General features: G+C 42.0%; 1 protein-coding gene across 2 annotated transcripts in view; it reads left to right on the forward strand.

Moving 5' to 3' along the window:
- Positions 1 to 21,917, forward strand: part of CACNA2D3 (calcium voltage-gated channel auxiliary subunit alpha2delta 3) — a 933,078-nt gene that overhangs the window by 799,169 nt on the left and 111,992 nt on the right. For both annotated transcript variants that reach the window (XM_058288134.2, XM_058288135.2), the window contains 2 exons: positions 10,915 to 10,976; positions 11,894 to 11,938. In XM_058288134.2, the coding sequence (XP_058144117.1) occupies positions 10,915 to 10,976; positions 11,894 to 11,938 (107 nt within the window). The remainder of the gene's footprint in view (positions 1 to 10,914; positions 10,977 to 11,893; positions 11,939 to 21,917) is intronic.

The following is a 21,917-nucleotide window of genomic DNA, read 5'->3' on the forward strand; positions in this document are numbered from 1 at the left end:
CTACAAGCTTTCTTCACACTCCCAGGGCAAAGCATGCTACAGTAGTCACTGCTGGCAACCTGGAGATGTTCTATGGGACCCTCAACATATAGTTGCCAGATTTAGCAAGTGAAATCATTTTATCTGGCAACCCTGAGTGCTGCAAATTTTTAAAAATGAACTGCCTATCTATTAAAATCTAGATTTTCAGCTTCTTTAGGAGCATCAAAATATCTTGCAACATCAAGACCATGTGTCCCACAAGGTACCAGCTGAGCTGAGCTGAGCTGTTGCCTTTACACCAGGCATAGGGTGAGATCTAATTGACCACACTTCTCACCCAACCCTAGAGGGATTTTGAGTTTGGAGTTTTGGAATGAACTTGGGCTCCCCTCCAGTGAGCTAGGTGTGCTTAGAAAATTCCTTTCCTTCTCTGTGCCCTGAAATCTATCTGGAAACATCCGGCTCCATTAGCTACAACACAAGGATATCTGTGCTTGCTTGCATTAGATACAGTTAATATTTGCTTTGCATTAAATACAGCTATAAACATCCAACTCAGAGGTGTTTGGAAAATATATGTGGCCACTCTATTATGGGTTTTGAAATGTTTGGAAATTTGACCCCCAATTTTTTTTTAATAATTTCTTTGGTAACTGTTATTAGGTGGTGGCCTAATATGAAATTATTAACTAGGGAGCTATAATTTGAAAGTTTATAATTTCCTTAATGGACATTGATTTGCACAACCCTGATTAAAATACAATGAAACCTGAGGCTTAAATGTTTTCTTCTGAAAGGTTGAAGGATTGGGAATTGACTATAAGAATGTATTGGCTTAAAAACTTCATTGAAATAATATTATTGAGTTCTGTGAGCATAAAATGATCTGACTAAAAACTATTTGATGCCAGTTTCAGTGGCCTTGGAAAGCTGAGGGAATACAGGTTTCTTCAGATGGAAGTCTGGAAAAATGCTTCCAGATTTCTTCAGGGGTGAAAAGAAAATTATTATTCCATTCCATGGCCCTGCTAATTCTTTCCAACGTTGATCCGGTCAAGTAATTAGAACCCAAAGAGGGGAAACATTCATAATTGTCATTTATTATACTGTATCAAAGGTAACTGTTCCAAAGAAGCTCTGACAGGACAAAAACAAAGTGATTATGAAAGAAACGTGTGGGCAAACAGATTATGCCTTCCTACACACCATCCCAAAAGCCAGTCAGAAGCCGTAGGTGGGGATGGCTCCAGATTAAAACAGGCGAGTCTTCAAAGAAAACCTCCTAATCTGTTGTCAATCGAGTGATAACGTGAGCGTTTCCCCTCCCTGTCTCTCACCACACACATCTATCATGCAGCCCTTTGTTATTTAAAAGGGTGTATAAAAAAGATTACCCCTCTCCCCCATACCACAGGGAATACTTCAGAAGTGAAATATGCAATCAGTTGGAGGGTTATATTTAAAATGCCTCCTCCCTTTTATCATTGTATTTCTCCACTTGGCATAGACAAAAATATGAGGTGTGTCTGCTGTTGTGAGAAATTTTTTCTTTTCCTAATTTCTGCAATAATACCGCACTTTGGAGATTAATGTTCAGGCTTTACCAAGATTAAAATAACCCAATACTTCTTTGATCTAAAGATTTTCAAAAGGTTGCTGTTGATCGTGCTCCCTCCCCTATAATCTTTACAGAAAGCCTTCGGCTCTGCCAGCCTGACACCCAGGGGGACGTGAACGCAGCTGCCTTCGCTTCCTCCTCATCCTCACGAGAAAACTCTGGTCTCAGTTTTGCCCAAATCAGTCCCAGGGCTTCAGCTGTCTTTTTTGTCCAACATTCCATCATGCAATTCATTAAAACTTTCACATGAAATACTTAACAGATGAGCTATGTCCTAATTCACTTTACGGTTTTAAATTGTTACTCATGTGGTGAGTCCTGCGTCCTGGACATTAGCAGGGACAGCCTCATATGGGACGTAAAGAAGGTCAGAGCTCTTCGCTGCTGTGCTCCTGAACAGTGGCCTTAGTCCAAGCCATGGGTGAGTCGCAAAAGCATCCAAAAAAGTGACATTCAGATTCATTGTTGGTTCTACTTTCAATTAACTAGTTTGAAAACAAACAGAAGAAAACATTTAAACAAATGTAGCTTGGCTAACAGCCATTACATTTGACCGTTGATTAAGGCAAGTTGGGTTCCAAATGTGCCAGGCCTTGCTGCTCTCACTGTTAGCAATCTCTGTCATTGTGCACAATGAAATGAAAACTCAGGGACTCCGACAACGGGGAGCTGAGGCCGGTGTAGGGGATATTAACCCAGCCTCGTAAAAAAGCCACCACCCTGCTTGAGAAATATGGCCAGTAAGGAGGCTGATTTTCTGGATGAAAGAACATTTGACAAGCATTTATTTGTAGAATGTTGGTTTTAAGAAAACTTGTTCCATGCTTAAGAAAGGAAATACATGGAAAAATCCTTACTGGGTATTTTATTTATTATTTACTTATTATAAGTTTTAGTTTCATGAATAAAGGAGCTATTTGCTACCAGATCCCTGCCCACAGATTGGAACCTCTTAGAAGAAAACTCTTCTGTTTGTGGCCCAAGCCAGAGCAGGGCAGCTTGGGATGCCTTAGCTCTGTTTCTCTGTGTGCATGGGATGAAATGACGGTTGTCCCTTGCTGCCAGCATTAGCCAGGCAGTTGAGAGGCTTTGCAGCTAATGAGCACGTGTGGCGCTGACGGCACCAGTGTTGGGGATGGTGACACTCTTGGATTCTGTCTGGCCTTGACCTGAGTGCATATAAATGACCACAGTCCCAGAAGGTGACGGGGTTTGAATGGGGGAGGGCATCTTTCATTACTCCTAAAGGGAAAAAAATCTTTCTAAGAGCTCACTCAGCTGAAAGAGCATCGTTGGCTTCTGTCTTCTGCTTCATTTTGCCTGTGCTGATGTGGTCTTTGCCCCCCAACTTTGGTGTCAAGATTTTGTAAAGTGTTTTGCTGCCGATATTGCACCCTGAAGAATATTCCTAGTGGGGGGCAGTTTGGATTTATCATGGATGAATTTTTCTGCTCAGTCTCAGCATGTTAGCATGAAAGATAAGCTTGACCATGAAATACAAGAATAAAGAATACAAGCTCAGGTAACAATAATAAATTGAATGTCTATAACACTAGCCATCTTTTAGAGCATTTTAATACACATTCTTTATTTAGCATCATTTAGCACTGGTCCACAGTGCTTCTCTTTGGAAGCTAGAGCAAGCATGAATCTCTCTGCAGAGACAGAGAAATCGAGCGAGATGCTCAAGGGCATATAGTAGTAGTCTGAGAAACAGGATTCACAATCAGTTCTGATAAAAAGTTTCCTGGTTATAATTCATTGTTGCCCTTTGAAGGTGGGAGAACTGTTTTTCTCTCTTTTCGATGATCTATCTGTGTAGATGTGGCTATATGTGCATGACTGGGAGATTAGGCAAGTGGAAGTAGGGTGTTTGTGTGCTGGCCATGGTGTGTACTATTTTACAAACCAGATTTATGCTCCTAGGGTATGTTGCAAGTTGAGGCCAAGCCCACAGAAAATTATTTCTAAATGAATACAATATGAAAATGTTATTTTATTTCTAATTTTACATGTAACATTGTTATTTAGTGAGTTTCATATTACACTTGTATGCATGTCCATTAACGTGATATGAGATGCCTGCATGATTTCATCTTGAATGCATTTGAATATAATAGCACTGGAAATGTAATTTGTATTCTCAAATTTTATAAAGCAAAATAAATAAATCTTGGGGGTGGTAGCCACATTGAGCATATTGCATTGATTTCTTTGGATTTCTTTCAAACTAATTACCAACTTCCCCTTACAAATCCAGGTTCTTCTCCTTAGCGGCCCTATCTGATCTAAACCCTCCATACCTAAGTCATCCTTGTTTCTTCTACCTCAGTGGAGCAGGTAGCATGGACAGGTCTATGGAGAGCTCTACCTTTCCATAAGGAGGGCAGAGCCAGCATCCAGGTCCGCTCTGTGCAGCTCACCATCTAGTCCTTTCTAACCCTCCCATGATCACTGACCAGCAGTATTGTTCAACAGAACTCTCTGCAGTGATGGGAACCTTCTAAGTCTGTGCTGTTCAGTACAGTAACAACCCCACATGGCTGTTGAGCTCTAGAAATGTGGTTAATGCAATTGGAGAACTAAATTATTAACTTTACTTCATTCTATTTAATTTAGATTGAAATAGACACGTGTGGCTAGTGGTCATTCTATTTGGATAGCACAAGATCAGAGCTTTTGAGGTCTGTCTGCTGCCTTTCTCCAGATGCAAGTGCGTTGACCATTGGCATTCTACAAACTCATGGTGTTTGGATGATGCCCTTTGCTCATCATGGTCAGCTCTGAGCATGTTGAAAGTGCAAACCTCTCTTCAGTGACATGACTGCCCTCCACCTTGTTGCATTCCTCTGTCTTCACCCCAGTGCACCCACCACCTAGCACATAAACATGCAAAGGAGGGAGAGAGGAATGGAGAAAAGGAAGAAGGAAGGGGGAAAGTAGCTAGGAAGGAAGTTAGAAGGTTGAGACAAGGCAGTCTGGAAGGGAGAAGTTGGAAGGAAGATGCTTGCCTGAACGTCTGTGGTCTGTATAAGCTGAATGTCTACCAGGGGGAATTACATCAATAATCATGTAAGCCATGCACTTTTAAAAGAGATGTCAGTGCTTGAAGGACCTGACTATTTCATGGGAAGGTATTCTGGGATGGCCATTCTCATGACAATGAAGTGATCTGCTGTTTTTGCTGCTTTCCCAAGCCCATCCCAGTATCTTGGGGTCACTGTCCTAGGAGACTCAACCAAGGTTGGCATGTTGGGAAGACTCCCACAGGACAACAATTTTCTCTGGGTCTCTTCCATTCTTGGGAAGTAAATAAGGTACTGTTTTAATCCTGTACAACTCTCTTCCTTACTGGATTGTCATTTATAAGGACTGGCCTAGATCACAGTATACCGTGGACTGGGAGTACACAAAAGGGACTCTATGTCTGTCTGTGCCACGCAGATTCCTATCAGGGAACCCTGGAACACTTGCAACCAAATGGAAGGGAGGAGTGCGTCCAACTCCAGGAGAAACATGCTGATGATTTTCAAGGACTGTCTCAAAAATTTCAAATTCCAGGAATGTTGTTTTTATTGTCTACACACTCTCCTTGGGACTTGGGATTCACTAAAGCATTTTCTGTCCCTATTTTCCTTATTAAATTAGCACAACTGCCTTGAATCAGAATATATCATTATGGTTTGAAATGTTGAAAGAACAGAATAGATGAGCATGCAGATATCTCAGGGTCCATTTGAGAGATGAGGAGCAAGCAGGACTTGCTGAAGTAATAATGTTTTCTCTGATAAAGGATGAAAAAGAAAAAAAATATAAATGTGGAACAAAACAAGGAAAGTTAGCAAAAGGAAGGTAAATTTCCATTTGTGGAAGCTATTTATATTTGTTTTTCTGAATAGAACTGGCCATAGGATACTCTTAAACATTCTTTGAGGGTTTTTTTGTTTTTTGTTTTTTTTTGGGGGGGGGGGTCTTGTTTTTGTTTTTTGCTTTATTTGTATGTGTGTTTGCATTTCATTTTCATGCTAAGAGAGAATTAACCATCTACTGACTTTGGCTGCCGAGCTTATCTTATTCTTCCCATCTTGCACTGACCAAGAAGCCCTTTACCTAGTGCTTCCTCTGCAAGGCTTTCAGTGTGGATTTCCTAAAGTATAGATATGATCCTGCCCCTTCTTTGCTTAAAAACCTTCGATGACTACTCGTTGCCTTTAGCAGAAGTTATAGCAAACTTTCCTGAAAAAGGACCAGATGGTGACTATGTTAGGCTTTGTGAGCCATGCGTTCTCTTTTGCAGTTAACTCAAATCTGCCGTCATAGTGCAAAAGCAACACAGACAGTATGTACACAAATGAGTGTGTCTATGTCCCAGTAAAGCTTAATATACCAAGAGGCTGGATTTGGTCCACAGGTCACAGTGTGCAGATGCCTGGCCTACAGGATGTTCTTCAGATGCCTTGACTTGACATTAAAGACCTTCTATCATTTGACCTCACCCTACACTAGCAGATCCCCTTCTCCCATTCTTTTTGAGCCTCAAGGCACACAGTGGTCTTTATAAAAGCTCCATCCCTTTGCCTATGCTGTTTCTTCCATTTGAATTGACATCTTTCCTTGGTTCTTACTTCTCCTCTGAGTTGCCCTCCATATCTTAACCTTCCATTAGTACTCAGATTAGAGCTTGACACAGAGAAGACCATTGAACAAATGGTCATGAAGTTGACCCACCAATGGGATTAACTGAGCATCTTTGGATCAAAGAGAAGTATATTAATTTGTAGGTAAAATTATTGTGACCCCAGAAATGCTATGGGAAGCCAGAGGCCAGAGTTGCTAGAAGACGAGGTTGGGAAATAGCCGGCAGAAGCCACAACCAGGTCAAAACAGAGCAGACCAATTGCAGCCAGGCTGTCTGGGAGCCCTTTGGCAACAGCCTCATGTCCCAGACAGGAGTGAGGGGAGGAGCCAGGGAAGCGGTGTCTAGTTTGGGACATCAGGACCAGGGAGAGGATGCAGCCTGCTGGAGAGAGATCAGAGAGAAGCCGCCTGCATGATTAATGGGATGGAGAGACTGACTCATGAGGAAAGATTAAAGCGCTGCGAGGAGCTGGGGTACAGGACCAAAAGGGGCAGATGATAGCAGTCTCCAAATATGTGCAATGGATAAACACCCAGGAGGGAGCAGCTAGCTTCATTAGGAAGGTGAACACAGAGGCTCCATCAGAGGGTGAGAGGGGCACTCAGAAAGAGCAGGGGTAGCAGAGGGGAAGCCCTTTCTGATGGAGGAACTCAGTGGATGATGGATGGGTCAGGGGAAGCTCTGGGCTGTCAGAACTCGAAACACCGTGGAAAGGTCACCATGGGGTGATTCTTTCAGAGAAACTTCTGCTTTTTTTCTGCAGGCCTCACAGCCTGCCACAGCTGTTGACCTTGGCCTGAGAGGTGGCCTCAGAATTACTCTCTGACTCCCAGTGTGGGGAAGGCTGTTTCAAGAGAAAAGAAGAAGGGGAGGTGCATTGATAGAACTGAAATTCACAGAGAGAGAGAGACAGACAAATTTATTTTCCACCATCTTGGTTCCTCTTAGGTATCAGTGTTTAGATGTCACAATTTTGAAGTCCTTTGCTCTGAAATCATTTTTCTGCTGACTCCTCCCTGTCTCTGGTAAAACCAAAGATACTGGATCCAAGCCCCTTCTTGATTACAAAGGCAGGCACCCCCTCTCTGCCTGCAGTGCATCTGACTAAAATCCTGCAAGCATCGTGGCATCACAGGTTCCTTGGTTGGCTCATTCCCAACACGGAAATGAAATGTCAGGCATTTTGGAAGATAAGATTTATTTGAAAAGGCAGTAAGCAGCCCTCAGACCTTAAGCTCAGCTTCCCCTGAGAATTGTCTGAAATTTTCTTTAGGGCAAGAAGGTGCAGCATGTTGTAGCCTGACCAGGGGGCCCACATCACAGTAGGTCCTTGACTGCCAATTTCCTAAAAACTGTAGACTAGAGCAATGGTCCTCAGCCTTGGCTGCACATTAGAGTTTCTTGGGCACTTAAAAAATATAACCATGCCTGGGCCCCACTCCCAGACATTCTGATTTAATTCATCTTGGTGGAGATGGGGAGGTTACCCAAGCATTAGTATTTTTTTCTTTGAAGTTCCTCAGGTGATTCTGATGGAGGCAAGGTTGAGCCCTGCTGAGGAGCCCTTGGTTTTGGGTGTGATTATAAATCACATGGATGTTACTTCTCTTTTTCTGTAATGCTGGCTATAATATCATTTGTTTGTTTGTTTTTTGTTTTTTTAAAATTTCTCTCCCCTTCCTGCCCCACCCCCCCAGTTGTCTGCTCTCTGTGTCCATTCACTGTGTGTTCTTCTGTGACCGCTTCTATCCTTATCAGCGGCATCGGGAATCTGTGTTTCTTTTTGTTGTGTCATCTTGCTGTGTCAGCTCTCCCTGTGTGTGGTGCCATTCTTGGGCAGGCTGCACTTTCTTTCGCACTGGGCAGCAATCCTTATGGGCCATGCTCCTTGTGCGTGGGGCTCCCCTACATGGGCGACAACCCTGCGTGGCAGGGCAGTCCTTGTGCGCATTAGCACTGCGCATGGGCCAGTTCCACACAGGTCAAGGAGGCCCGGGATTTGAACCGCAGACCTCCCCTGTGGTAGGCAGATGCCCTATCCATTGGGCCAAGTCCGCTTCCCCTGTAATATCATTTGAAAGTTGCTGTTGTTGTTGTTTTAAAGTACACATTTATGGGTCATCTTTGTACTCAGCACAGTGAGGACCTTGGTGAGCTTATGGTCCAGAGGAAGAAGGGCATTTGTGGCAGAGCTGGATGGATCCAGGGCACTGAAATGGCATGGTTCAGGGACTATTCCAGTTCTCCATGTTGCAGCCATGGTTAGTTCTGGTCGTAAACTAGAGTCTGAAATTCTAAGTTCAAATCCAGAGAGTAAGTCTGTCCAAATGTGTATGCTCTAGTTAACCTTTGCCCTCATACCTTGCTTTGACAACCTCTTTAGGAAGTAGAAATGCTTTAGAGTTATAAAGGTAACAGCCAAAGATGTACATGAACTTCCTGAAGCAGCATAGCCATGATTATCCAAGTGGGGGGCCCCAAGAGGTGGAATGCAAGATTTCAAGAGAACATGAAGAACCATATGACCCATCAGTCCTACTGCAAGATACATAAACAAAATAATTTGATAACAGATGTCCATACAAAAACTTCTCCATGCATGTTCACAGCAACATTGTTCACAAAAGGTCCTAACCTCAATGCCCACTGTTTTAGTCTCCTGGGCTGCTTCAGCAAATACCGTGAGATGGGTGGGTTAAGCAATGAGAATTTATTTGCTTTCAGTCCAATCAGGGCATCAAGGGGAAGCTTTCTCTCCAAAGACTCTGGCGTTCTGGAGCAGGCTGCTAGAGATTCTTCAATCTTAGCTTATCACACGGCAATGCACATGATGGCCTCTCCCTGCCTCTCCCTTCTCTTCCAGATTTCATTGATTTCAGCTTTTTACTTTCTGGGGCGTTTTTCTGTCTGAATTTCACTCTGCTTAGAAGGGATTCACTCCAGGGGAGCGGGTGGTTTGCATGCCTGTTTCCCATATACAAGGTCCTGGGTTCAATCCCTGGTACCTCCTAAAAGCCAATTAATAACATCAATAAAGGATTCACTCCAGTAATAGGATTAAGACCCATCTGAACTGAGGTGGCCACGCCCTCCTAACTGAGGCAGCCTTATCAAAAGGTTCTGTTTGCAATGGGCTGACACCCACAGGAATGGGTTTGATATAAAAACATATTTTTCTGTGGTTTTAAACCACCACCTCTGTCAGCTGAGGAATGGATAATTCAGTGGAATATTATTATTTAGCCAAAAAAAGCAATGAAGTGCTGGTACATGCTACAACCTAGATCCACCTTGGAAGGCATTATGCTAAGTGAAATAAACCAGATAAAAAAGGTCATATATTACATGATTTCTTATATACAAAATGTCCCAAATAGGCAAATCCATAGAGTCAGAGAGTAAATTAGTGGTCACGGGGGGTGGAGGGAAGGCAGCAATCAGGAGTAACTGGTTAATGGGCCTGGGGTTTCCTTTTGGGGTGATAAAAAATCTCTGGAATTAGATAATGGTGATGGTTGCACAACATTGTGAATATGACTGTCACCGAATTGTACACTTTAACATGGTTAAAAGAGTGAATTTTATATTATATATATTTTACTACAATAAACAAAAAAAAAGTCTATAAACAAGCTTTTTGTTTTCTTTTTGGTGATTAGGTGTTTCTTTTAATGGGTGTTATTACTTAGGTTAAAGTTATTGTCTGTATTTAAGTAAAAAAGTGATATGCAAAGACAAATAATGCTGGTGATATGTTGATACAACAAAGATTGGGGAGGTTGTGTGCCAGGGACTGAGATTTGCAAAAACTGCCCTGGGAGATTGGTGTCCAGCAGGAGTCCAGTTTTTTCCGTACATAGTCTCATTCTGTCTTTCCAACTCTTCAAAAGTTTTCCCACCATCTGATGAGATTTTTGCCCTTACCAGTCCACTTTCTGAAATGGTTTCATGAGTTACTTTGTAAAGCGTTCGTGGAGAGAGAGGCCTTGAGCTTGTTCATATCGTAGTTCTGAGGACCCATCATATTTCCACTTTCCAAAACTTCATACCATTCTCTTAACCCTCCTCCCACTTCTCTCACTAGCACCAGTATGCAGCATTGCTTATGGAGGCTTTTCACAAAAAATTGTATGATTTCACTGGAAATCCCGCGGCAGAGAAGAACAAACTAGGTCACATCTCAGCAAAGTGACTGGCTTCCCATTCCAGCCTCAGGACAAGTGCTTTCCAAGTTTTATGCCTCAAAAACACAAGCATAGTACTGGTTTTAGACACTTAGGCTCATACGATAATGGCTGACACAGGAACTGTGAAGATACAGTGATCTGAGCATCATTTGGTTTTCATTCCTGTTTAAGCTTACGTTGGCCAGGGGAAGGGACCACAGGGGTATGAATTTTGGAAACATGCTAGTAATATGTTTCCCAAGAGCCATCTGCAATCTTCTCTACTTCTCTGAGTACTCTAGTTCTCTGAGTACAAGCAACCTTGAGAATTCCTTACCTGAAAGATAAAATGTCTTGGTTGTATGCTTCACTGTAAATTTATTTTTTAAGTGTTCTTATCTGATGTCCTTATATCAGCTTCTTGCTGTGAGGGATAATTTTCGAGGATGAACTTAAGTCATTGTGTAAAGGGGTCTCTAATGTCTTGTTTTATTTATAATTTGTCCCAGCTGTAGGCATTCAGATGAAACTTGAATTTTTCCAAAGGAAGTTCTGGACAGCCAGCAGACAGGTAAGTTATAATCAGCATATTGAAGTATTAGCGGCACTGTTATTATACAGGTGTTCATGTTTGGGTACCTGGAGCCTTAAGTGCCAGATTTCCGATGAATGTTTGTAAAATGAACTGCTGGCTACTCAGGTTACCTTTTATTTCACTGCAAAATACAGGGTTGTCAGCATGTTAAACACCACGTGCTGGGCAAGCAGGGAATTTGCTCCTAGGAACAGTTTTAATTGTGAAATCAAGATAGTGACCTACCAAAGGAGAAGCAGTTCTTTAAATATTGAGGGAGATGTTCATAGTGATTTTCTCCTACTCTCATTGTGATGCCTGCTTATTTGAGAACCTCTTTACCATACTTGTGAAGACTTCTGCATTGTTAGGTTGCTTTAGCATGTACCTGCCTCCTTTGGTTGGCGGGCTCTTTTGCCTTGAAGAATCTGGCAAGCATGCTTTCTCTTTGCTATGTTCTCTGTACTAAGTAATCTTGGTGATATTTGTTAAATGATTTGGCAGAGATGTCTACTGATAAATTGCCTCCATATGCCCAATTCTAAATGTTTCTTAATTTAAGACACTTAAGGAAATAATAAATGAAAAATTAACGTAAAAGTAAATAATTACATTATTGTTTTCCTTGTTACCAATATTTGAGATCTTAAAAAGATATCACCAATATTGAATGATGACACAAATTAAAATAGATGAAAAAGAACAAGACCTAAAGCATATTGTTTTATGTATATCTTATATTACTCTCTGGCGTTGGTTTTTTTTTTAGGAAAGGTGGGCAAGATTCATCTTAGAGCATTCTCTTTGGGTGAAATTTGGGGTTGTCTAAGGGGCAGCTATAAAAGCCCAAGCGACAGCCATAGCAGAGCTGGGACGTCCAAGTAACATGTCTTCCCCTGCTCCTTCCCACACAGTGTGCCGCTCTGGATGGCAAATGTTCCATCAGCTGCGATGATGAGGTAAGACAGTCTCCTGGCCTTGTTTCTGTCCCATCCAAGGGGAGGTGACAGATGGACCTTTGTCACAGAGGGAATGTCACTGTAACTCTAAACAGAGCCATATCTGTCAGATCTCTCTGGGCCCATCTCCAAAAAAAATCAAGGACGTTTGCTTTTTTTTCTCTCTCTCTTCCCCCCCGCCCAGTCAGACAGCTTATGAGAGCTGGAGAAACAGGTTTCAAAGGTCTCATGGACAGCACGTTTGGAATTCTGACATTTTATGGGAAATAATACAAATTATTTCCATTTGAAACTTGCATTACAATTCTTAAAGCATTTTCCGCATGTTATCTCTCTCCATCCTCCAGTGAAATAGGTAGCAATTATTGCCCCCCTTTGCAGATAAGAAAATTGAGGGTCAGAGAAACTTAAGTGCCGTGTATATTTTCATGTAATGAGAGAGCTAACCATCTAGGCATTGAAAGCTCTGAGCTTCTCTCTTGCATGATGCTTCCCTCCTACAACTCTCCTTCCCTCCCTTCCTTCCTCACTCTCACACTCATTTTTCTTTCTCTCTCATATTTTTGGGAGGAGGAGTTTGATTTCCACCTATGAGCCATGGGAGAAAAAAATGTACCATTGCATTAAGTCTCTTCACCAGGTGAGAACATTCAATCCTATCCACCCTCTGCCCCATCCTGTGGGCCAAGCAAATGCACGGTAGCCTCATCACTTCATTTCTGTCTGTGCTCAACAGCAGTCAGCACGTATTTTCAACCTCATAAGCACACATTCATATACCTTCCAGGTTACCAAAACGATTTAAGAAATATAACCAATTACAAGTTCAACACATAAAACCTATGTTAGAAGGAGATTTTTTAAAAGTAGGCAAAGGGATCACAAGCACGGACATATAAAAGGAGTCCAATGGGGAAGCGGACTTGGCCCAATGGATAGGGTGTCTGCCTACCAAGTGGGAGGTCCGCGGTTCCAATCCTGGGCCTCCTTGACCCATGTGAAGCTGGCCCATGCACAGTGCTGATGCGTGCAAGGAGTGCCGTGCCACTCAGGGATGTCCCCCACATAGGGGAGCCCCACACGCAAGGAGTGCACCCCGTAAGGAGAGCTGCCCAGTGCAAAAGAAAGTGCAGCCTGCCCAAGAATAGCGCCACACACACAGAGAGCTGACACAACAAGATGACACAACAAAAAGAAACACAGATTCCCGGTGCCACTGATTAGATAGAAGCGATCACAGAAGAACACACAGCAAATGGACAAAGAGAGTGGACAACTGGAGGCGGGGAGGAAAGGGGAGAGAAATAAATGAAATAAATAAATAAATAAATCTTAAAAAAAAAAAAAGAGTCCACGAAGAGATTAGGACACAAAATGCTCTGAACTTGAGGGTCCCAGCTGCCAGTTTAAAGAGAATCATAGCCATTCATTATGTGAGTCATCACAGGACCCAGAGAGTAAAAGCCAATCAGCTTTGTAGTAGAAGCCCAACTCTTTCTCCTCATCGCATTAAAGAAAAGAGAAAAGGGCACCCTGTCATGTTTTGTGATCAACACCATTCAGTAAGTTCAGAGATGTTTGTCATAGGATGGTCAGGTGTCCCTCTAGTGTCTCCTCTCTTTGAGACATTGATTGCAATATTGCAGTGCTCAGCTCCAGAGCAACACAGCTGAATAATAATACTGACTAATCAGTATGCTGAGGCCCTGAACCCTTTGCTTGCACAGTGGGTGCAACTACTAATCCCAATTTACAGGAGGGGAATGGAGACTCAAAGAGTGTTGGTAAGTCTTCCAAGTCGTCATAATAAGAGGCCAAGCCAAGTTTTAAAACTGCATCAGTCTGATGTCAAAAGTAGTACTCTTGAACCTCAACTATACCATCTCCAAAATAACAATAGCTTTGAGCACCTATGTGTCAAGCTCTGCTCTCCATAGCTTTACCGAAATAAACTCACTCATTTTTCTCCATTATCTTGTGCAGTATAGGCTCCTTTTACCAAACTTGCCTGTGCTGTTAGATTGCTAGGTTAGGGGATACAGGTTCTGATGCTGAGAGCCTTACCTGGGAAGTCTTTACACACATGTGAAAGGGGAACAGTAGGGAAAAATGGACATAGTGAGTGAAATACTGGGCATATTCCCATGACCAGAATATGCCAGGCCAGCCAGCAAATACTTTCTACATGTAATAAATATGTATTTAGGAGAGTAGAAGCATCTGTCTCTGCATATGTGCAAGGGAGGTATTTGTCCTCCTGATGTTCCACTCTTATGTACCCTAAATATATTTGAAGAGAGTGACAAAGGGATGAAATTTTTCTTTGACTTCCAAAGTCAACAACAGTTTTCAGTGTTAGAATTCTCAAGGACCTCCCTGTTGGGAGTATAAGCAGGGCCTCTGTCTGTCTCATTCAGAACCAGCTTGAGACAAAGAAGGTGCCCCATGAAGACTGAGTGGTTAGGTAACAATTGTTAGGTAACTAACAATAGAAGTTGTTAGGTAACTATTTGGATGGCTGTGTAACTGTTTGGATGGTTGAGTAGTCATTCTGGTGGATGGTGATTTGGATAGTTGTTTGGTTGGTTGGTTGGTTGGTCATATGAATGGATGATTTGATAGATTGGTTGGTTTCTTTGTTGGTTAGTTTTTTGGAAGAAGGGAGGGAGGAAGGGAATGAGGAAGGGATTATTGATTGGTTGGTTACTTGGATAGTTATTTGGTTGGCTGATTGGTTGTTTGGTTGACTGATTAATTGGATGGATGGGTGGTTGTTTGCCTATTTGGTTGATTGGCTAGTTGGTTGCTTGAATGGTTGGTTGATAGTATGGCTGGTTGGTTGGCTGTTGGGTGGTAGTTTAGTTTGCTAGGCTGCCAAAGGCAGATGTCATGAAATATGTTAGCTTAACAATGGGGATTTATTAGCTTACAGTTTTAAGACTGAGAAAGATGTTCAAATCAAGGCATCATCAAAGTTTTTCTTTCTTCCCAAATACTTGTTGCCTGTGGTCCTTGACTCCTGTGCCACAAGGCAAGGTACACTGTGACATCTGCTGTTCTCTCCCCTCTCTTTCAAGTTTTATTGCTTTCAGCTTCTTACTTCCTTGGCATTCTCTCTCTTCATCTGAATTTCATTCTCTTATAAAGGACTCCAGAAAGAGGATTAAGACCCACTCTGGGCCATGCCTTAACTGAAGAATCCTTATCAAAAAGTCCTACTTAAAATAGATTCACACCCACGGGAATGGATTAACAATAAGAACATGATTTTATGGGATACATGCAGTTCCAAATCACCACAAATTTACGGTTGTTTAGGCAGTTGCTGGTTGGCTGGGTTGTTGGTTGGTTGGTTGTTGATTGGAAGGATGGATAAATGGTTGGTTTATTAAATAATTTGATGAATAAGACAGAAGCAGTGATCTTTCCTCAACCACACTGCATCAGTGCATCCTCACATAAGGAAAAAAAAAGTTGAAATGGATCCCTACTTATAGTTTAAATATCCAGTATATGTTTGTTGTCAAATAATTGATTTTACAGGCAGTAGTGCATGGTGTATAGCTTCAAATTGTGGCTCTGAGAGTAATTAACTGTGTGCCCTTAGGCAAGTTTCTAAGCCTCTCTGTGCCTTGGTTTCCTCAACTGTACAGTGGGGGTAGAAATAATAATAGTGAGAAATGAATGAGATAATGTTGAAAAGCACCAGACATGATGGCTGGTACATGGTAAGCACTCAATAAATGTTAGCTACAAGCTAAAAAAAGTATGAAGTATGTTTCTTCTCTTAGAATAGTGGTTCACCTAGATCTAAACCTCAGACAGCCATGGCATATGTACCCCAGGCAGGTGACAGTTTCTCCTAGGCATGGTAAGCACAGAGAAAGTTTCCTTCCTCACCTCTGCTAATTATCTCTTTTCAGGGGCCATTGGGATAATGGCCATTCAATTGTTATTTAAAGGATTACACACTTTGAAAATTGAGCCCTGAGTTTGCCCTGATTCCTCAACTTGATATGATGCTCCAGTGTTCTCAGTTTGTACTTTGAAACTCTCATTCATTTTCCTCTTTGTAGCTTTTTGAAATGGAAAAGCCAGCCCCTTTCCATCCTTTCAGCAGACTCTTTCCATTTGCATTCTCCTTTCACAGCTTTTGAGTAGGCTTATGAGACCATGTCCCTCCTGCCTCCCCGCCCCAAATGATCAGGTCACCATTAAAAGCAGCTCTGGGGCTCGTTAAGTTCACATGCTTCTGGCTTGTCCTCTGCACTGAAGACCTGGTCCACTTCCCTCAAACTTATCAGACATGCTTTGCCTTGGATCCACTCCAGCCCCTTTGTCTCCTCCATCGATAGATGCCCCAGGCCTTGGCAGGAGTTTCCGAAACTGGTGGGTAGAGTCAGAATGGTCGGATGACTTCCCCTCTTACGGGCACAAGTTGCACAAGTCTGTGGCCATGGATTTGGACAGCCTGGCTGTGCAGCTGAATGAAGACTTTTAAGGAGCTTCATTCCATTCAAGAGGCAACAGTTCAAACACTCTTGAAGTCCTTCCAGAAACATTTATCAAGCCCTACTTGTATGCCTGGCACCTGGTTTGACCATTAAGGTTTCAGTGGGAAGCAGAGTCAGAAATGACTCCTGCTCCTGGAGCTTTCTGGCATATGTAATTATCAACTATGATAAGTGGTATAAGGTAAACCAACATAGGGTGGTCAGTGTCGGCTTCTCTGAGGAGGTCACATTTAAGGCAACTGCAGATAAAGAGGAACTGACATTGAGGAGAAAACCTGACAAATGAGAAGAGTTTTATGGTCGGAGAATGGCATGTGCAAAGGCCCTGAGGTGGCAAAGTGTCATTATGCTCTGAGGAAGGGACAGAAGGGAAGAAGAAACCAATGCCCACCTCTGATTTCAGTCTTACCCATGGGCACTATTGTTTCCTTCTCTCATTTTCTCCTACTCACCTCACCAACAGCCTCCACCCTCTGGTGAGAGCAGCATTTTACAAAGAAGGTGGAAGAAGATAATGTCCCCTTCTACCAAGGCATTTGGAGGAGGGCAGAGTTTTCCAGATGTGAAAGTAATAAGCTGATTGAAAAATTCATATTCAAATTCAGCTGTCACCCTCTCTTAGTCCGTAGGAATAGAAGTTAATAATCATCATTAGACTTCAAAAGGCCTTCCTCTAACCTCTGGAAGACAGCAGGGCTGGAGAAAGGGCTAAGTCAAGCAGCCAGGTGCCTCCATATCTGGAACCGCCCAGCCGGTGGGTGGATTTGAGAGTCATTGGACACAGGGCACAGGCAATTCCCACCAAGTGAATCTTTCCAAAGGGTATTTCCCTTTGTAATACCTTTTTCCAAAGACAGTATCTTGAGATGATAGTTGACCGATAATGAGAAGATACAGGAGGTGACATGAAGTGAGGATCAGTCTGTTCCACGATTGAAATACCAGGGATAAGATAATAGGAGACCTGGAGAAAAGGAAGCAAGCAGTGGCACTTTGGAGTACCTGAACAAAGAGACAGACACTCAGACCCCACCATCAGACGCAAGAATCCAGTTTCTGTCTGTCTCCCTCTCCTTTGTCACTATCAAGAACAACATGTAGTACAATAGGGGCTTCTGGGTTGTTTCAAGTCATTGCTCAGCCTGCACCAGGGAAAACAAACCAAAGGCATCCCCCAAAATAAATAGCAACAAAACTGGGAGACCCTCTTATGTTGAACTCTGTGACAACTTCTCTCTCTGAGATACTCTGTAAAATTGTAGCTTAATGATACTTATAAAGAAATAGGTGCCGAATGCGGGTACACATACATTCTTTGAGGACTCTCTAAGCACTAGGAGCTATGCTCAGCATGTTCCATGCACCATCCCACTTAATCATTTCAACAACCCTATGAAACAGTTGTCATTGCTATCTCCATCATTCAGATAAGAAAACTGAAACTCAGAGTGTTAAAAGACTGATAGCCAATGTCAGAGTCTCTGCTTCTGAAACTAGTATCTTGGCCTCTGGGCTGATACTGCTTTCCAGTTAGCAGGAGGGTGAGTTCTGTGATTTCTCACTCCTAAGTATCCTTTCTCTGGGGCCTTCTTATCTGTGACTGCCTGGTTTACCTTTCAGTGTTTACAGGTATATAACACGACACTGTTGCCTACAATGAAAACTTAATGACACCTACAGATTCGGTGCAGGTCTATGCTAATGTTGCATCATCCTTGCCTTGACCTGTGGTTGTCCCAGTGATTAGTAAATTGGAATATTGGCTGTACTTATTTCTTCCCTAATAAATGATCACGCCTTTTTTACAATCAATATAAGCTTGAAACTCAAATTTACCCATAAACAAGTACAGCAAGGCATCTTTGTTGCCAAGTTCCTGTCATGGAATCCTACTTTAAGGGGAAAAAAGTGAATTTAAAAAAATATTAAATGGAATCATGGTCCAAGAAATAAATGTCAACCAGTACTCGGCAAAGAGAAAACAAATGCTATTCCCCAGCCCATCCCCAGGAGAGCACACCCACTTACTGGAGCAGAATTTGAGGCTCCTCTGGAGGAAGGAAGCTTAGGCATATCATCTTCTACAAACTTTGGCCAGTCCTCCTTTGTTTCTCTTCCCATCACCATCTGGTAGGATGGAGACTAATCTGACCAAGATCGTGGAGTGTAGTTTTAGACTCTGTCCTATAATGGGCTTTTATCTTTCACAGATTGTTCCTTAGCAGTTGATGGGTACATAGATTAAATCCCCCTAATTAGACTGAATGACTTGGTTTCTTGTTTTAAGATATTAGCTTAAGAATCGTTGAACTTGGGGGCTAGGTACTTATAATTGGGGCTAGCACCACTTGACCAAACTGACCTAAAACCTCAGTCACTTTCATTGTTTTATTTGTTTTCAGCCATAATAATGATACTCAGGCACTTGGTGCATTGGCTGATCCAGCTGATTTTTCTGCCACTGCTGTCACTTATTGTGGATGTCTTTGGTAACAGGGGCACACGAGCTCTGTTCCTTAGTTCTAGGCTTTTCATGAGCAGGCAAGATGTTCTTGCCCCATGTCCTAGTGTCCTATTGTCTTTTGAAATGTAGCAGGAAGTGGCCAGTACAAATGTGGACTTTGGAGTCACAGAGCACTGGATTCAAGTTCCCCTTGCTTAGCTGTGGGACCTTGGGGAAAATAACATCTCTAGGCTTCTGTTTTCTCCTCTGTTTAAGAGGATAATCCCATGTTTTATGGTGTAAAAAGCAAGGATTGCATGGCCTGACTTCCTCCTATTGCCATTATTACTACTATTTTTATTATTAATATCATCATCATCATCTGTCATTGGTGAGGATCTTATATTTTATGAAAAACTTCTTTGAGTGATAACTTCTCTCTGATCTCCCAAGCTTGGCATGCCTCTGTTCTTGAAGCTTGGCTCTCCAATGCATGAGTTGAAAAAGGTTACTTCTCTGCTCTAGAACTTTTGCCTCTGTTCCTTCTAGACCAGGGCCCTCTGAGAAGAGTAGGAGAAAGGGAGGATGTTTTAGGCTTGAGTCTCTTGAGGGCCAGTCCACCCCTTGCTGGCAATTTCAGGGAGCACAGAGGTCCACATTTTCAAGAAGTGTGGCAAAGGAAAGGAAAAAGGTTTACAATAAATAGTGAATGGTTTCATTAAGTTTTGTCTTTGAATAAAGCTGAAATTGTGAAAACAAGTTTAATTTATTTAATAAACTGAGGCTATAATTGCAACTGTGCTCTAATTCTCCAAACAAAGAAACATTAATTTAGTGAGGTTTTGAGGTAGGGGATGTAATTTTTCTGATAACATTATAAAAACAGTACAACATAGAATCCTTCACTTCACATTTGATTTTCTCAGAATGATCACAAAGAGAGTCAAATATAGTTGAGTGTGATCCATTTTTCCAGGTGTTTCTCTCAATTCTTTGCTTTTGCAATCATTCTCTTTGGAAGCACCTCTCATAACATCCTCCAAGATTTGTCCTTCACATGTCTACCTTTGACAGTTCTAATGTGTCAGTGACTTCTGTGTGATTGGAGACATTCTCCAATATCACTTTCGTTGACTTCATGAAATCCTGCCTCTTTCTTAAGACTTGCAATTGAATTTATTTGCCTTGTGCCTAAATTGTATTTTCTGATATTTATAACAATAGACAAACTGAAAGATGTAGGTCTAGGAGCAAGGGTATTCTTCAGTAAGGAATGTGTGAGCAAGAACTAATTTTCTAATTTTGTATTTGGGTGGGGGGGGGTGGAGAAAGGGCTAAATAACTTGTGATTACTTATGTGGCTGTGAAGATTTAGATAGTTAATATCTGAATATGGAGGCTACTCCGGTATTCAACATGCATTTATTATTTAAATAGCACTTAAACCCCCTTTGTTTCGGTATCTGTATTTGCAAAATGAGCATCATTATATTCAAATCCACAAGGAACTGGGTTTGTTTCGTATGGCCCATTGTAAACTGGGCTAAAACTCATCAGGGCATTAGTGCTGTCTTAGACATTTCTTTTAGTTTGCTAGGCTGCCAAAAGTAGATACTGTGAAAAGGGTTGGCTTTCAGTAGTGGGAATTTATTAGTTTACAAGCTTACAATTTTGAGACTGAGAAAAATGTCCAAATCAAGACATCATAAGGCGATGCTTTCTCCCTGAAGTCCGCTGCTGGCAAACCTGGACTCCTCTGTCACACGGCAAGGCACACATGGCCTCTGCGGGTCTCTCCCTTCTCTTCTGGGTTTCATTGCTTTCAGCTCTTTGCTTCTGTGGCTTCCTTTTTCTCTTTCTGTTTTCATCCCATTTATAAAGGACTCCTGTAAGATGATTAAGACCCGCCCAGAATGAGGTGACTCATATCTTAATTTAAGATGCTACTCACCAAAGGATCCAATTCACAATGGGTCCATACCCACAGGATTGGATTAACTTTAAAAACATACTTTTCTGGGGTATATTCAGCTCCAAACCACCTCAACATTGCTGTCCAAAAGAACTTTCTTCAATAATAGAAAAGCCCAGAATTGCAGTTCTAACCATGGTAGCTCTAGAGCACTTGAAATGTGGCTAGTGTGACTGCCAAACTGAATTTTTAATTTTTTTTCACTCTAATGAACTTAAAATAACACTTAAATCCACCTGTAGCTAGTGGCTACCATATAGGTCAACACAATTCTATGAGATTGCTTCCATGACGCTGTCTCGTAAGAGTGGGGGGAGGGCACTTGATTCAGAATTCCCCCAGAGTCAAATTCAAACAGATAACCAAGCGATGCTCTATTGCTCACCTAAACAGCCATTCTTTTAAAAAAGATGCCAGCAAGGGCTTTTAATTTTCACTGATTCTCCACTCCTGCCTAATAGTGAGAGACAGGCCTTTCTGACGATCTAACTTCTGTACTTTTGTGCCTGACTAAAACCAACCTCATGGGTAGGTAAATGTCCCAGAAAACACCAGCCCTGTGGTGGCCTGGAGGTAGGCAAAATTCAACTCAGGGTAAAGATATGTTACAAATTAAATGTTGCAGTCGGTATGTAAAGTTGCAATAAATAGAAACTGAGTTACATCAAGGACAGAATTAAACCTTAAGTTTAAACTCCACAACACTATAATTAAAATTTAGCCTGTAGCAAATCATTCACTTGAGATTAAAGTAGTGTGGGGGAAGCAGAGTTTTGGGCTTACCTTGCTTTCTGCAATTTATAAGTCTGAGCTACCAAGAGCTAACAGCCCTGCCCCCAAAGCCAGCTCCCAATTAAAAACACAGTTTGAAAACCTTTAGGAGGCCTGAGGGGCCCCTTTAACAGAAGCTGCCCCTTCCCCCCTGCCTCAGTCTATGAACAAATTAAAAAATATTACCTGGTCCCCCGATGGTCCTCTGAGCTGACACGGTGTTTTCATTAATGCAACATTAGAGTAATGACATTGTGCTGGTGTTTTGCTTTAAAAACA

The sequence above is a fragment of the Dasypus novemcinctus genome, chromosome 26 (genome assembly GCF_030445035.2).
Source record: "Dasypus novemcinctus isolate mDasNov1 chromosome 26, mDasNov1.1.hap2, whole genome shotgun sequence".
In the NCBI taxonomy this organism is placed as follows: Eukaryota; Metazoa; Chordata; class Mammalia; order Cingulata; family Dasypodidae; genus Dasypus; species Dasypus novemcinctus.